At 44.9% G+C, this 18,043-nt stretch overlaps 2 protein-coding genes across 2 annotated transcripts in view; both read left to right on the top strand.

The window, feature by feature from the left end:
• Positions 1-18,043, top strand: part of hspa4a (heat shock protein 4a) — a 460,486-nt gene that overhangs the window by 265,496 nt on the left and 176,947 nt on the right. The window lies entirely within an intron of this gene.
• LOC308304070 (actin-binding LIM protein 3-like) overlaps positions 1-18,043 on the top strand; it is a gene marked incomplete at both ends in the record, with an annotated part of 116,840 nt that overhangs the window by 90,929 nt on the left and 7,868 nt on the right. The window contains 2 exons of the mRNA XM_080748629.1: positions 1,095-1,236; positions 4,448-4,477. Coding sequence (XP_080604755.1) covers positions 1,095-1,236; positions 4,448-4,477 — 172 coding nt within the window. The remainder of the gene's footprint in view (positions 1-1,094; positions 1,237-4,447; positions 4,478-18,043) is intronic.

Here is an 18,043-nt window from a genome sequence, read left to right as displayed (position 1 = left end):
AGGCCAAGTCATTTAGGCCTAGGATTATTGAATGCTTTAACCAGTGAAAAATAGCAGATATACAAGCTCACAGCGCGGCACCGAGTGCCGCGCTGCGAGCTTGTAGATCTGCTATTTTTGAAGAAGTCGTAAAAATGTGTGCAAATCTTTGAATATATGTATTTTCAAAGCGAACAGTTGTAACTCAAATTTTGCTTCTGGGGTGGTCCCTGGAACTAGATATTTTGAGATGGGGGTCCGTGGCCAAATACATATCATTTTGGGGGTCCTTCACATGAAAACGTTTGCGAACCACTGACATAGTAGTCTCTCAAGAACAGACCAACTGAGCTCCAGTTAAGTGAAAAGGACGTTTTCTTTGACGATGGCTGGCCAGATTGCTGACATAGAAAAATAGGATTTTTCAAAAAACCTTAGAAGTATTCAAAAGACACTTATAGAATCGGGTCAAAATGTAATCGGGTCACAATAAAAAAAAAAATAGCAGATCTACGAGCTCGCAGCGCGGCACTCGGTGCCGCGCTGTGAGCTTGTATATCTGCTATTTTTCAATAGTTAAAGCATACAATAATGATACACAATAATGTGTACCTGTTCTAAATGGGTTAACAGTGGTTCTCAACCTTTTCAGGCCGCAACCCCCAAAATAATCATATTTCATATTGACGAGCACTAAGAGTTGAGGCATTACATTGTGTATAACCCGGTTCTATTGTGAAAATACCAGATTTATATGCTCACAACGCCTGGCAACGCGAGGCATTGTGAGCATATAAATCTGATATTTTCACAATTTCGGTCTCAAATATTTGACAATTTGGCCAATGTTTCATTTGTCATTTTAAAGGTATTAAAAAGTCGTTAAATTGTCACTTAAGAAATGTGGAGATACACTTAAACTTTATGTTGGTTTGTTTACTGTTGAGTGAGAAAACAATGTTGTACATTCAGTTAATCATCTGGGGACCCCCCAAAATAATTTGGTGACCCCCCTGGGGGTCCCGACCCACAGGTTGAGAACCACTGTTCTAAAGAACCATTATCCATATATACATACAACTTTCTATCTCATCTCTCTCCATGTGTCCATCCAGGGCATTGGGAGGATGATTCTGAAGGAGGAGATGAAGGCGAAATCGGGTTGCTACGACAACGACCAGTGGGGAGGCGTGCGCAACTCTCGTGGCAGCAGCAAGGAGGTGCTGCAAAGCCAGGGATACAACACAATGAACGGCTGTAAGGCTATGTGTGTGTGTGTGTGTGTGTGTGTGTGTGTGTGTGTGTGTGTGTGTGTGTGTGTGTGTGTGTGTGTGTGTGTGCAACGTGTGTGCATGTGTGTGTACATGTGTGTGTACAATACATGCTTGTGTCCATGTTCGTATGGGGATGTATTAATATCGAGGCTGTAATTTAGAAACATTTGAAAGAAAGAAAGAAAGAAAGAAAGAAAGAAAGCTGAGGGCACAGTGGTGCAATTGGTAGCGCTGTCGCCTCACAGCTACAGTAGAAGGTCCTGGGTTCGATTCCCGCCAGGGGACGCTGTGGGCGCTGGGGGCGTGTTCCCTCCTCCGCGTCATCAGCGCTCACACCCTAGTTGGGGTTGACGAAAGGGCCTTTCTGTGTGGAGTTTGCATGTTCTCCCCGTGTGTCTCCTAGGGTAGGTACCCTCACAAAAACATCCAGGGTCCCTGTTGGAGGGGAAAGGAACTGGTTGGAATAATGTGTTCCTTCCACGCACTACGTCCTCCCCCCCTGTCAGGTGATAAGAAGCTTGCTCACTCCTCATGCAATGAAGGAAGCATATTTGCATGAGCTCAGTTCGGGTCTCTCCCCAGGCTGGCAGAGGGAGAGCAGTGCCCAGGATTACAGCTTAGGCAATGGGCTTTGGGTGAAAAATGGGTTACAAAATCGTTGGATAAAACTTTTAGAGAGAAAAAAAGAAAGAAAATAGAAGTCTTGGGAGGAGACAGTGGCCATACAACAGAGCGTTTTAGAACAGCAGAGACAGAGGGAGGCACAGAGAGAATTGAAATAAATGGTAAGTAGAGAAGAGATTTAGAGAGATGGAGCGTGTTGGACAGAGAGAGAGAGAGAGAGAGAGAGAGAGAGAGAGAGAGAGAGAGAGAGAGAGAGGCTAAAGCAATTTGGAACAGGTCAGAGGAGATGTATGAGTCGGAGGCGGAGAGGTAAATCAGGGTGAGAGAGGAGAGGAAAGCAGAGGAGGAGGAGAAGAATAATAAGTAAAGTGAGAGGAAGAGACGGGCGGGGCAGAAGCTCTGCACCGTACAGTACGTGTGATAGAGTGTGGCTTGGCGGTTACGGTTAGCATGGGGAGTTTTTAATGCTCTTGTAAGGCCTTGCACTCATCATCTCTCGCCTCAGATGTAGTTAGAGACGGCTGGTACCTCCGTCTCCCTTCACGCCCGGGGGCGTGCGTCGGCTCACGGCTCGTTGGCGGCGTTGATGCCTGATGGAACACACAGACTGCAGGTGTGAAGACGCACCTGAGACACACTGGAGAACAGGGACGTGCTGGCCATTGGGAAAAGCGGGACAACTCCTGAACGGCCGGTTCATTCCCGGCCATTCCAGGCCGGCCATTAGGAAAAAAATAAAAATAAAATGTCGGCCTTCGTTCCATTTTGGGGGCTGGGCGGCCAACAAAGTAAATTGTCACTGTCGGACAGAAACCTCGTATCTCCAAGTTTCAAATGTATAAAGTTTTTCGCAAAGCAAAGCCCTGCTTCATCATACATTGCCATTGCACAAAAGTAGTGAAAACAGCAGATCTACAAGCACTCAACGCCTCGCGGTGCGAGGCGTTGTGTGCTTGTAGATCGGCTGTTTTCACTAGTTTAAATCATTTTAAAAATGATAAATACAAAACAGACGGTTTTGGACATACAAGGTTTCCACCCGACGAAGACGAAATATAACTCATGTACAATAATTGGCCCACTGGCTTGTCACTTGTCATGATCTGAAATGGCAAAGTAGCAGCAGCGCTATAGAGAGAGATCTCTATATAGCGCGCAATGAGGGCCTCTTCAACTCTTTTTCCCGGGTTGAATCAGGGGCCCAGCACGTCCCTGCACCTGAGACACACTGGAGAAGCCTCTGATAGGAGGCACTCAGGCAGAATAGTTAAAACATGGAGATACGTATCTGTAGTATATAAAAGCACTCGTGCAACGCAACTCCAAGGATATTGACATTTACAGAAGAGGTGCATCTAGTAAACACCAAGCCTCTCTCCACTACCCTGGCAGAGCTGTAGCACTATAATGCTCTGCTCCATTGAACTACAGCATGGTACATGTTTTTATAGCGTGCGGTGCCGCCGCCGCTTGTTGCGGGGAAGAAGGTTTAACGTGTGTTTATGCTTATGCGGCTGCTGCGGCGGCGTTTCCCAGCAGTGCTGCTGATGTTTAATAGATGACCCTTGACAGCTGGCCCCGTTTTCATCATCATCATCATCATTCCCTGGCTGTCTCACTGCACCCTGTATACCTACTGTACTGTACTGTACACACTGCACTCCAAGCTCTGCTGTACGTGTGAATACTTACCTACCCCGCCACTCTGCACACACACGCATTCGCATATGCACACAGACACACACACACACACACACACACACACACACACACACACACACACACACACACACACACACACACACACACACACACACACACACACACACACACACACACACACACACACAGGGATGTGCAGAGAATGTTATAGAGGCAGGGGCTGACATTTCTAAAAGGGCCTTTTGGTGGAAATGTCGAAAATAGCAGACCTGCAAGCTCGGAGGTCGGCTATTTTCCGTTCTTGATACCACACTGAACTAAGCATAATCAAGTGCATACTGAGAGTTTGGACAAGGCAATTTGTGTTTCTTTCACCATAGTACAAACTGCATTCAAGGTCTGGAGAGGGAACCTTTTACAGACGGGATAAAAGGGCAGGGGCCCAAGCCCAAGATAGCTCTTTAGTTTTCCTAGCTCACCCCCCTTTGATGTCTATGTTTGCACGTGCCTGCACACACACACACACAGACCCACAAATATACAAGTTTGTGTGTGTGTGTGTGTGTGTGTGTGTGTGTGTGTGTGTGTGTGTGTGTGTGTGTGTGTGTGTGTGTGTGTGTGTGTGTGTGTGTGTGTGTGTGTGTGTGTGTGTGTGTGTGTGTGCGTGCGTGCGTGTGTTTATGGAAGTTGGTGAATTGGTGTTCCAAAGGTTAACGTTTCTTTTGTTTTGCCTCTCCTCTTTCTCTCTGCCCACCTCTTTATTCCCGCTCCCTCTCTCCATCTGTCTCTTTGCCTCTTTTTCTCTCTTCATCTCACTTTCTGTAATCTCTTCTCTTCTCTTCCTCCCTCCCTCCCTCCCTCCCTCCCTCTCTCTCTCTCTCTCTCTCTCTCTCTCTCTCTCTCCCCAGCTTCCAGGTCGGTGCACAGTGCTGACAGTGGTGAGTGATCTCTGAGGTCATCACAGGGATGACATCATCATAAGCGATGCCCTTCTCCTCTCTGATCCCCTCATCCTGCCCTCTCCATTGTGCAGGGCTTTACACACACACTGACACACACACACACACACACACACACACACACACACACACACACACACACACACACACACACACACACACGCTCGCGAGCGCGCACGCACACACGCACACCTCTATATTCTGAAAACGCAGAACACAGACACTCAGTATTTTGTTGGGCGCTGGGGGCGTGTTCTCTCCTCTGCGTCATCAGCGCCCACACCCCTAGGTGGGGTTGGTGAAAGGGTCTTTCTGTGTGGAGTTTGCATGTTCTCCCCGTGTCCCCTAGGGTAGGTAGGTACCCTGCAGGGCAACCAGACTATAGCACTTGTCCGACTTTATTTCCTTCCACCCATCTTTCCATGTTTCTGGATAAACTTTATTTTGCCGCACTACTTCTCCCACAGTTTTGGTGGCACGCACTTGGGCCATTCGGTATGTATGTCAAATATGGATGACATCAGGGATCTCCATACAGTAAATGGGCATAAAAGGGACAAGGAATGACACAGAGATCTCCATATATGGCCATTAATTTATTAGTGAATGAATTTTCCCCATTGACTTGAATGGGGAAAATTCAAATAGTAAGACGGAATTCATTTGCAAGTGTGACTCTCGTCACGGCAACCATACTTGCAATTTCCAGTTGCATCTTTCTAGTTAAATAATGGTGATTGTTCTGTTTTGAATGAACTCCTCTGAACCTGCGTAGTGTACCCCAGTAGAGACATGACCAGTGGTGGAACAAGTACTTGAATGTTGTACTATAAGTATCACTACTGCAATGTAAAGTAAAAGGCTGGAATTCAGAATGTACTCGAGTAAAAGCATAAAAGTATTGGCATCAAAATGTACCAAAAGTAAAAGTGCTCATTATAGAACATCCCATTTCCCAAGTTTTTAATGTATGAAAATCTTTTGAAAATGGCAGATCTACAAGCTCACAATGCGTCGCATCGCGACGCATTGTGAGCTTGTAGATCGGCTATTTTCAAATGGCCAAAATGGGTTAAAAGTTGTTTAATGTTTTTCTTTAATGTTTTGTATTGTTTTATACCTACACAGTAACTAGTAACTAAAGTTTTCAAATAAATGTAGTGGAGTAAAAGTACAATATTTGGATCCAAGATGTAGTGGAGTAGAAGTAAAAGTATTAGAAATTGAAAATACTCAAGTAAAGTACAAATACCTCAAAAATATACTTAAGTACAGTACTTAAGTAAATGTACTTAGTTACTTTACATCACTGGACATGACTTGTTGAAACGTGAATGCTTGCATCCGCTTAACTGATACAGTGTATACAGTAGGTGACCACGTCTCCACTCTTTAATGAGGGGGCCTGGCCTGCAGGTGCAGCTCACATAATGCATACTGTAGTGGGAACGCACGCACACACACACACACACACACACACACATACACACACACACACACGCACACGCACACACACACACACACATACCGTACCCTCACGTGCACGCACGCACGCACTCACGCACGCACGCACACACACACACACACACACACACACACACACACACACACACACACACACACACACACACACACATTATTTCTGCTGCATCACTGTGTTTGATTCTGGCTTTGACATCGCTGTGTAATTGAATTTTCCTCAGCATTAGAAAGGCAGAGTGTGTGTGTGTGTGTGTGTGTGTGTGTGTGTGTGTGTGTGTGTGTGTGTGTGTGTGTGTGTGTGTGTGTGTGTGTGTGTGTGTGTGTGTGTGTTGTGTGGGGTGGTGTTAAGCATTACAGTGTGGCACCACCCTCACGATTCATTTTGATTACGATTCACCAGGTAACAATTCCATTGCATTATACGATGCATTGAGATGCATTGCACTTTCCTATATTACAAAACATGGCACATTTCAGTCAATACCAGCAGTCAGATATACTGAACAACATATTTTATTTACAATATTATATTTAATATTATATACGGTATTATAATTATTGTGACCGTGGGTCACAGTTTACGATAGAAATGTGCGTCACAGTGTGACAACACTTTGCTCTCACACTTACTCTGCCATACTTTTGCCTAGCAACGTGATTTCAACTTTAGGGACGAGCTGTAATTGCAACCGTCAGGGAGTAATAGTACAATAACGCGTGAACTAACGGTCGCTTCTCGCCCTTAGGGCGTCTTACTGGTATTTAGTCTTATGTTGAAAGAATTGCCCTCTCTGTGTAGAAATCCATGCCGTACGCCACATCTCAGTATTCACTTGATCATGCTTAGTTCAGTGTGGTATCGAGAACTGAAAAGCACAACGTGTTGTGAGCTTGGAGGTCTGCTATTTTCAATATTTTCACCAAAAGATCCTTTTAGAAATTTCTGCCCCTGCCTCTCCAACATTCTCTGTAACGTCCCTGATCAGGAACCAAAGGAAGTGTGCTAGATGTAGGAGAGAGGGATGGAAGAGAGAGAGAAGAGTGGGGTAGAGGTAGAGACCGTGTTTAATATGCCTCTGTTGCCCCCTGCTGCTCCAGTTGTGGAATTGCACGTCTTTTCTCTTCAGCATTATTCATGCCAGTAGAGTGAAGAGAGATGTCATTATAATGTTACAAATAGTTATTAGCAGTGGTGGAAAAAGCACTCACATTTAAGTCCGTAATTCAACTTATACTTGAGTAAAAGTATGAAAGTGTTGGCGTCAAAGTACCAAAAGTAAAAGTACACAATATTTGAAAATAGCAGATCTACATTCTGAGCTTGTTGTGAGCTTGTAGATTGGCTATATTCATAAATAGTGGTTTATGTATGTGTTTTATAATATTATAATTTACATCTGAAAAGTAACTAGTAACTAAAGTTTTCTAATAAATGTAGTGGAGTAAAAGTACAATATTTGGATCTGAGATGAGTAGAAGCAAGTACTGGAAATTGGAATTGCTCAAGTAAAGTACAAATACCTCAAAATTGTACTTAAGTACAGCACTTAAGTAAATGTACGTAGTTACTTCACACCACTGGTTATTAGGCCCTGTTACAGTATGTTAAATGTCAAAGTAGTAATGCCAGATGCCTGAAGAAGGTCATCATCAGTGACCGAAACTCTCTCATTAAATGTGCTCCTGTGCCGTGCAGTTCGTGCAGTGTGCGGGCGTACTGTATTCTTTTATTATTGATGTGCACTTGTTTGCCTATGCACCGGCTCTTAAGCTTTTATTCTAGGTGTGTGTAAACAATGCGATAATCCAATGTAAACCTTTGCCATAGTTGTATAGATTTGTCTTTATTTTACGTTAATAAGGTGCTTGAATTTCACACTGTCTTGTATAAACGCAGAGTTTTCTGCCTGTCCGTCATGCTGTGATATCCTCCGAGGTCAAAACCAGCAGTGACTCCCCACTCGTTTAGACACTGACGAAGTGACTTTTGCCGCTGACCGAGTCGCTTCTTACGAGGTCAAGAATAGCAGCGATGTTTGGACACGGATGAGATGAAGGCTTTGTTGCTTTTCCACCTTGGCATAGGATCCGCTCTCACTCTGTTTCTCTGCCGGTGACGTGTTTCCTTTGACATTCTAATAGAGGCGATTCCCCTCCATTTCCATGTAAACTCACTAGAGTGACACTGGGAAAAGAGCACGCGACAAGTTCTTAATGTCCAATAATTCCAGAATGGTTTATTAAAAAACCTTTGAAATAATAAAAGTCACAAAAATTATTAAAACAAAATATACATTTCCAAAAGCTTGAAACTGAAGTCCATCAGCCAAATATCCTTAGGCTAAATGGTTCACAAAGTTAAAATGTCCAATATTGTCCAATATTGTCCATGAAACTGAAGTCCATAAAATTTAGGATATTTCCCGAGTCCATGCCACTTAGGCTAAAACGGTTCACAAAGTTCTAACTTTTCCAAAGTTAAAATGTCCAATCTTGTCCATGGCTGGCTGGAGTCCTCCAGCCAGCCATCACGCCAAGCGCGTCCAGACCCTAATGCCCCCACTCCTGTCTTTGTTGGCGCTACTTATACTACACTTCGCACGCTATCTTTTGATTTATCTATATTTGGCACGCCCAGTTACGAAATATCTGGTTTTTCCACGTCAACTTGTGGCTGGTGCCTAATCACTCAATATATAGACCTTTTAGTTTCTATCACTTGGACAGCCTAGTTTGTATAGGTTAAATGTTATGTTTTCTTTCACATTCTTCTCTCCTGATGCAATACCTGAACTCTACCAGTGTTATCGCAGACTAAAGGAATCAAAAGTTTGTTACAACAAAGCCAAAACACTTAAATCACCCACGTCTTCTATGATCCCTAAACGATACAATTATTATATAACATTAAAAACCATACATTTCATTTATAATATTCCACATTTATCAAAATATTGGGGAGGCAAAAATCATCCCGACAACATATTCTTGTATTTCAATTGGATTAAACCAAACAAAATCACATGATATACTGTAACATAACCAAGCCTACTTCATTAGGACTTGCAATTATGACTTAGTGGTTCTATTTATTAGCAATCTTTTCCTTCTAATCATCATTAATTTTCCCGATGGTCCCCACAACGAGGTACTGTAACATCAACATTCTCATCATGTCAGTGTAAACAATCGTCAGTAAATCAATGCCTTTTTTTTTAAGTCCTTTTAGGGTCCAATGGGAGGGAAAGGGGGGACAAGGGGGGGGGGGGGGGGGGGGGGGGGGCGATAGTGTTCCAGGGAGGGGGGGGGGCTGGGGGTCTATAAATCTTCAGTCCAACTGAGAAGAGACCCGTTTTAACTGGGGAAAGTCAATGTCACTTTGCGTTTGGCCAGGATTCTTTGGCATCCCATGAATTAATTCATGATGACGGTGAGAAGTCCATGAGCAGTTTGATAGCCCAATATTATTGTCTGATTCTGTTCTGGTCAGATCATCTTAGCAGTTGAGGTTCAAAGGTCACTTGTAATCCATCTCAAAAGCTGCTCCGGCTCTGACGTTTTCCAGACCCTTGTCCATAGCGGCCTTGCACTAGGGCTTCTGCGTGTCCCTAGTTGTTCTGATGCAGGGGAGAGGATTTCGAGGGAATCTCCCCGCTTCTCGTTGCCTCGGATTGTGGTGATTTATACCCTGTCCTCCATATTTGTGTATTGTGGAGTGCTTCAAATGTTGGTGTTCCATCCGATACGATTTATGGCTCTGTCCAGGCCCTTGGTCTTGCGCAGTATTCACCTTAAGTTGAAATCCAGGAAATTAATTGTCACTAGTGAGGGAAAATTGTCTGACAGAGGGAGAAGGCCTATAGTGTCTTGGGGGAAGGGGCTATGGGGTGGTTGAGTAGGCCTCGGCGCGACTGCCCTCTGACCTCTCACCTCCCCTTCCCTAATCCTCGAAAGCACAGAGAACTTCACCTACATCCGGATTGTTAACACCGCCTGATGAAGTTGATGTGCTTCTCCTATCTTTCCTTCCGTCCTCTCCTGTAGCCTCAACACTGTGCCTGTTCGTGTCCCCAGAACGACTTCCTGTATGACCTGATAAACTCCTTCATTCACGGTCATGGCTTTTACCTCAGCCCAACCCCTGGTTGTTTGGGATTGCATTGAGTACAGAGTGACCATAGTAGAGTACCGACCATGGTGGCAATCCAGCTCTGTTATATCCTGTACATTCCATATAGGTTGATGCATACATTACTCTCACTCAGTGGGATAACGACCAGTTCATATAGCCATCTTCTGCGGAAATGGGGACAGGGCCTGGTTTCATCATGACCATTTTCCTGCCAGTTGCCAGGGCCCCCGAGTTCCTGTCCTCTGATATAGGTTAGAGTCTGTTTGACACTGTTCATGAACAGGTTGAAACATAATCCAAGGAGGCGGAGAAATACGCAAAAAAGGCGAAAAATCATGCAAAAAAATAGAAAGATGCTTCTTGACATCCTTGAAGTTGCCAGTCCATGCTATCGCGCACTACAGTACGTCTGACTAATTGGACATGGCCGTTACACATCAAGCACACGCGGCGGTGGGCTTGATATGCAGGTCATTACCAACAGTAGCAGCACAGAGTGTCACCTGCCAGAGCGGGCTTCACAGAAACTCACTATCAGTCACTTGGACGGCTGGTAGCGGGCACTTTCTTTGATCATTGTTCCTCTACTGGTAGAAGAACCACCAACCTCCTAATATCCCTAGGGAGGCGCGTGCTTATGACGGGAACATAGAACTTGACACATCCTGGTGTGGATGCGCTAAGGACTGCGGCCAGCATTTGTCTTTCAGCGACTGTGTATTCTTGGTGGCCCCCACAACTGAAGATCGCTGTGGGTCCTGTATAGTTTTTGTATGTCCCCTCAAGGACATTTGCGGGTTCCACAACTTTTTTCTCGGTGGTGCAGTAGGCATCGTAAGTTCTGATGGGTCTGATCTGTCAGCTGTGACGTCGTCTTCCTCTGTGAGGTTGTCATGATGGGCAGTGCCTACTGCATTTCTGTCCTTAGGCGGTCTATGAGGCTCACGAGGGGGCGATGGCTCCCCGCTCTCCTCTTCAAGATCACTGAGAGCCTCCCTCCATCTGCAGATGATGAGGGGGAATTCAGTGTGTCTCTGCGACTGTTTTTCTTGTTATTGCTCTTCTTCTTTGACTTGCGTGGAGTTGCTTCCCCCTCTTTTCCCCCAGGGGGATTATCAGTGTCATAGTTTTAATCAGCAACAGCTACTCCTGGCGGCTGTTCTTTTTTGTGGGACTGAGCACGGTCGCTTTGAGAATTACGACCCCCTTTTGTCTCCCTTCTTGCTGCTTTGGATCCCCCCTGGAATGCAGCAGAACTGGTAACCGCCTGATCACCCTCCTCCGATGATGATGATGAAGAGCTGAACCTGTTTCTTTTCCTCTGCTGTCTCCCCTCCTTGCGTCGTCCTCCGGCCTTGCGTTCACCCATGTTAGTGCTTGACGCCATATCCTGATGCTGCTCGTTCTCTGAAGCCAGCAGGACAATCCTTGTCCTTTCCGTCCCAGCGGGACGCATGCTTAATGCCTTCCTCCTTTTCTGCCGTCGCTTCACCTGTAAAGGCCAGTCTTGGTGTTCTACATTGCATTAAACTTTACATTAAAAGCATTGGAATTCGGTGTTCACAAGCAAAGCAATGCTCATGAAGATCTGCAGAGGAGTGTTTAAAGACGTTCCAGTCCTTTGCAAGAAAGCACCCCTGCAACTTGACCCCTGAACTGTCCGCACAGTCCAGCGCTGGACAGTGCGGACGGTGGGCTGTGCGCTCCTAATGCGCCGTGTGTAGACAGACAGCAGGAGGACTGAAACATGGTCAGACTTGCCGAAGTGTGGTCTGGCCAGAGAACGTTACGCCCCTTTGATTGTCAAGTAGCAGTGATCCAGGGTTTTGCCCTTCCGTGTGGCACACGACACATTCTGGTAGTGTTTTGGCAGTACTTTGTTCAGCTCACAGTGGTTAAAAGCTCCAGCCACCACTGATACAGCATCACGATAGTCGTTCTCTTGCTTTATGATCACATCATACCACTCATTCCAAGCAGCGGGCTCACTTACATGTGGATGAATGTAAACTGCCTTCATGGTCACGGAGGTAAAGTCGTGTGGCAGATAGAAAGGGCGACATTTAATAGTTAGTTGCTCCATGTCCTGTGAGCAGCTAGAAGAAAGCGCCCCAACATTGGTGCACCATGCATTGTTTAGTAAAAACATACTCCTCCGCCTTTTGATTTGCCGGTGTCCTCGCGTGTCCTGTCTTGACGAAAAACAGTGAAACCCGTTGGTTGCACCGCTGAGTCGGGAATGTTGGAGTGTAGATGTGTCTCTAAGAAGCAGAAAATGCAGCAGTCTCTCATATCCGATTAGGGGAGAAGCGACATAAAGGATCATTCATCCTATTACGTAAGGATTGCACATTTGCCATTTGGTCAAGGTGTTCGGTGGTGTCTGTCCAATGGTGGGAGAGCATGATCACTTGCCTCCACACACGTGGTTGCACGTCGCTTTAGGATCAGCTTTATTCTGTTGACTTCCCCCTGACAGCAAGTAGCATCAGAGTCCATTTGATTCATGAACTCGGCATCTTCAATGAATGAGTGGGGGGAATGGGGGGGAGATGTAATCCGGTGACGGTGGAGAGGGGGGCTACTGTCCGTTTCCTGAGCTGGTGCTGAGGAGAGGAGACGTGTGTTTATTTCCGGGGAGGGAGGCAGTAACTTGTCCATTTCTTTAGAAGGTGAACAGGGCTCATCCATTAAGAGCCGCTCTCTTGACCTCCGGTCTGTTGCTGCTGAAAGAACACATTGGCGTCATTCACCCCCTCTCCCTTCCACCTTTTTTTCTCCTATTCTTCTGTGTCAGATGTGTCTCTCACAACTGACCCACCAATCTTGGCCCTTTCTCAAGCCTTCATGATGTTTTTCAGTGCCACATCAAGCACTTCTTGCTCTGTAGAGGGACAGCATGCACTCTCCACTGCTTTTCCTGTGTGAAACCCTGCATTCCGGGTTTCCTTTGCTGGCATTTGTAATGGGAGAACAGCTTCCATGAGAATGTAGCGATGCCAACCAGTTACCAAAGGCCAGCATCGGGGAGAGGATTTCCCCTTCCCTCATCCTCCATGGATAAGCATTTTCCGTCCGCCTGTGGGCCGGAGGGTGGCATTACCTCAATCAGGGTATTCCCCGATCAAGGCCACATATCAGTGTCTTATGAGCAATCAAACAGATGTAGGTGGATCTGTGGCTTACCGATGTGGACATAGTGTTTGTTTGTCCTTCCGAAAACTGTTAAACCATAAGCTCATCTCATCCAAGAGTATCCGCCTGTCTTCCCCAGACTGTCATTTGGGACCCCTGACTATTCTCAGGCCAGGGGTCACTTGTCCTCTCTGTAGGGCTCAGCTCACACATTAGAGCAGCAGCGCAGTGATCCCGTAACCACCTTTGATTGTAGGGGTCATGTCCTGTCCTCACTGGAACAAGTCAGCATGGAAGGTTTTTTCCTTCCTTTTTCTGTCCTTTTCTTTTGTGTCTCCTACTTGTCCAAACGATTATCCATCGCTGTGACAATAGCAAAAAAAATAAGGTGCAGTAGTCTAGTACAGTAGTACAGTAGTACAGTATGTCCAATACAATGTCTTTTGTGGTTTTGTCCCATATAGTCAGGGGATACCGGTCATTCTCCCCGGCCTCCCCTGCTACTTCAGCCTGGGCCGTGAATTATTCCCAGATGCATGGTATAGGGGTATTCACACCTATAACTGTGCTTGTAGATCTGAGCATTTCTCCATGCACAATATCAATGTGCACCAGGTAAAGATCACACTATCTCCATTCCTTCCTCCCCTTGTACATTCAACACTGCAAGGGGAGGAAAATGCACTGGACCTGTTATACAGTATGTCCAGCGTTGGGTCCAGTGATGTTCCACCACTCCCTGGTTTGCTTTGGTTGTCTGCATACCAGCCTGTCCACTTCCACCGGCTGGCACTTCCAGTGTGAGAGGGTTGAGTAACACCTTAGGCTTCTCCCAGCCCCCTCCGTTCTCCAATGACCATACTGATTTCTTCCATAGTCATTGTTTGCAAAGTTTCATCGCAGAGCGTTCGTTTGCAGACTTTCCTTTACTGCTCCCGCAACGCTCGTTCTTCTCACATTGAATTTAAAGTTCCAAACTGTCTCTTTCTGAGTGAAACTCCTAGCAGAGCCAGGGGGGTCGTGACCCCCATCAAGGGAGCACCCCCCTGACATCAGCACAGGACCTTTAACTTTTCTTCTTAGCCATAGGTCCATCTCTGTTAACTATTTTGTTGTATCTCCTAGAACAACTTGATGAAGAGCTGATCCTGGTCTTTGCAGGTCCCAGCCACGATCTTGTTTCCTCGATCGTGTTGTGGATTATAGTACTTCACGACTATTTATCACCCTTGTACTTCACAGGTTCCAAAAGTGACCTCTTTTCCGGGTCACTGTTCTCGTGGCTGCCCCCTGCGCGTGGGAGCCCTGCTTCACAACATTACGGAAGGATCTAGTTATCTGTTGCAACATCCGATTAGGTGATTTAGTTACTTAAAACCTCTATTTAAGTAACTCAAGTAAATAATAACAATTAACATCATTACTATTGATTTTCTCTTTTACACAAAATAACTTCAATGAAGTATATATTGTACTTTGGTAATCACACCTCCTCATTGTTAGTAAAAAGTCAGTTAATAAGTCATCTGGTCAGTTAGTCAGGTAATTAGTTAGAGTTTTCCATGCTAGAGAGGGAAAAAGGAGGTGGATCCAAACTACAATCTGTACCTATATGAAGTTGCCCTACTATCTCTGCTTTGAAAACGTACATTAAGTTATCAGGGATTTGGTTCACTTTTCTCCTCGCTGCCTTGTAGGTCCCTGGGAGAAAAGCCCCAGTCCCTGCTAAAACTGTTCTATAGAACATTCATCTGGTTTAGGGTGATATGCAGGCTACACGTGTCACCCTTCAAACCCTTTAAATCACTATAACGACACTTTGTGTCAGCTGAAGTAAATATCTATATTATTTTCTTATATATATATTTTTTAATATATATATAGGCCCTACCGTATATATAAAAGTGGATTATAGTTTCTGTTCCTTCAATGTTCATGCTTGATTCTCCTATCAAAAGGTCCATCGTTTCAGACATGTCCATGTACACATGCTCCTCTTCTGACGGGCAGCAGACCTCTTGCCGCTTGAACCCTCTCCACTTTGCCGTGCACGCGGTGCTCCTCTGCTGTCCAGCTGCTCCAAAAGAATAGTGCTCCGTCTTGAGATAGCGTGCGCAACACGCCCGCCACACTCAATAAAAATAATCAGGGACGCCATGTAAACAATGCGATAATCCAATGTAAACCTTTGCCATAGTTGTATAGATTTGTCTTTATTTTACGTTAATAAGGTGCTTGAATTTCACACTGTCTTGTATAAACGCAGAGTTTTCTGCCTGTCCGTCATGCTGTGATATCCTCCGAGGTCAAAACCAGCAGTGACTCCCCACTCGTTTAGACACTGACGAAGTGACTTTTGCCGCTGACCGAGTCGCTTCTTACGAGGTCAAGAATAGCAGCGATGTTTGGACACGGATGAGATGAAGGCTTTGTTGCTTTTCCACCTTGGCATAGGATCCGCTCTCACTCTGTTTCTCTGCCGGTGACGTGTTTCCTTTGACATTCTAATAGAGGCGATTCCCCTCCATTTCCATGTAAACTCACTAGAGTGACACTGGGAAAAGAGCACGCGACAAGTTCTTAATGTCCAATAATTCCAGAATGGTTTATTAAAAAACCTTTGAAATAATAAAAGTCACAAAAATTATTAAAACAAAATATACATTTCCAAAAGCTTGAAACTGAAGTCCATCAGCCAAATATCCTTAGGCTAAATGGTTCACAAAGTTAAAATGTCCAATATTGTCCAATATTGTCCATGAAACTGAAGTCCATAAAATTTAGGATATTTCCCGAGTCCATGCCACTTAGGCTAAAACGGTTCACAAAGTTCTAACTTTTCCAAAGTTAAAATGTCCAATCTTGTCCATGGCTGGCTGGAGTCCTCCAGCCAGCCATCACGCCAAGCGCGTCCAGACCCTAATGCCCCCACTCCTGTCTTTGTTGGCGCTACTTATACTACACTTCGCACGCTATCTTTTGATTTATCTATATTTGGCACGCCCAGTTACGAAATATCTGGTTTTTCCACGTCAACTTGTGGCTGGTGCCTAATCACTCAATATATAGACCTTTTAGTTTCTATCACTTGGACAGCCTAGTTTGTATAGGTTAAATGTTATGTTTTCTTTCACATTCTTCTCTCCTGATGCAATACCTGAACTCTACCAGTGTTATCGCAGACTAAAGGAATCAAAAGTTTGTTACAACAAAGCCAAAACACTTAAATCACCCACGTCTTCTATGATCCCTAAACGATACAATTATTATATAACATTAAAAACCATACATTTCATTTATAATATTCCACATTTATCAAAATATTGGGGAGGCAAAAATCATCCCGACAACATATTCTTGTATTTCAATTGGATTAAACCAAACAAAATCACATGATATACTGTAACATAACCAAGCCTACTTCATTAGGACTTGCAATTATGACTTAGTGGTTCTATTTATTAGCAATCTTTTCCTTCTAATCATCATTAATTTTCCCGATGGTCCCCACAACGAGGTACTGTAACATCAACATTCTCATCATGTCAGTGTAAACAATCGTCAGTAAATCAATGCCTTTTTTTTTAAGTCCTTTTAGGGTCCAATGGGAGGGAAAGGGGGGACAAGGGGGGGGGGGGGGGGGCGATAGTGTTCCAGGGAGGGGGGGGGGCTGGGGGTCTATAAATCTTCAGTCCAACTGAGAAGAGACCCGTTTTAACTGGGGAAAGTCAATGTCACTTTGCGTTTGGCCAGGATTCTTTGGCATCCCATGAATTAATTCATGATGACGGTGAGAAGTCCATGAGCAGTTTGATAGCCCAATATTATTGTCTGATTCTGTTCTGGTCAGATCATCTTAGCAGTTGAGGTTCAAAGGTCACTTGTAATCCATCTCAAAAGCTGCTCCGGCTCTGACGTTTTCCAGACCCTTGTCCATAGCGGCCTTGCACTAGGGCTTCTGCGTGTCCCTAGTTGTTCTGATGCAGGGGAGAGGATTTCGAGGGAATCTCCCCGCTTCTCGTTGCCTCGGATTGTGGTGATTTATACCCTGTCCTCCATATTTGTGTATTGTGGAGTGCTTCAAATGTTGGTGTTCCATCCGATACGATTTATGGCTCTGTCCAGGCCCTTGGTCTTGCGCAGTATTCACCTTAAGTTGAAATCCAGGAAATTAATTGTCACTAGTGAGGGAAAATTGTCTGACAGAGGGAGAAGGCCTATAGTGTCTTGGGGGAAGGGGCTATGGGGTGGTTGAGTAGGCCTCGGCGCGACTGCCCTCTGACCTCTCACCTCCCCTTCCCTAATCCTCGAAAGCACAGAGAACTTCACCTACATCCGGATTGTTAACAGTGTGCCAAGGTTTTTCTCAAAAAATGTCAAAGTAGTAAGATATGCCCTGAATATAAGGTGCTAGAGTGAAAAGTAACAATGTAATTTACTGTAAATTCTACATAAGGGGTGCCCTAGACCACTGGTCTGGTGGGCATCATATGGCCGTCGAAAAAACAGATTATTTACTTAACATTTTGTTGCCCTTTTGTGTTCTGCTATGATGTTAAAGGGATTGTTTACCCAAAAAATAACTTTTCTTCTATCGATTACTCACCCCAATGGAGACGTGAATTCATGGATATTTTTTAGTTTTTGTCGCATTCCTAAGCCAATAATTTGATGACCAGCAGTGGTTCCCTATGGAGACACAAAGAGCCTGCTTTGTTACCTATGGAGACACAAAGAGGGGCCCTCATTTATCAACGTGGTGCAGATCAAAATTTGGGTGTACACCGAAATCTATG

The sequence above is a fragment of the Nannobrachium achirus genome, assembly GCF_963921795.1.
Source record: "Nannobrachium achirus genome assembly, chromosome: 19".
NCBI lineage: Eukaryota > Metazoa > Chordata > Actinopteri > Myctophiformes > Myctophidae > Nannobrachium > Nannobrachium achirus.
Note: the sequence above shows the minus strand (reverse complement) of the source record. Positions and strands in the feature narration are given on the sequence as shown.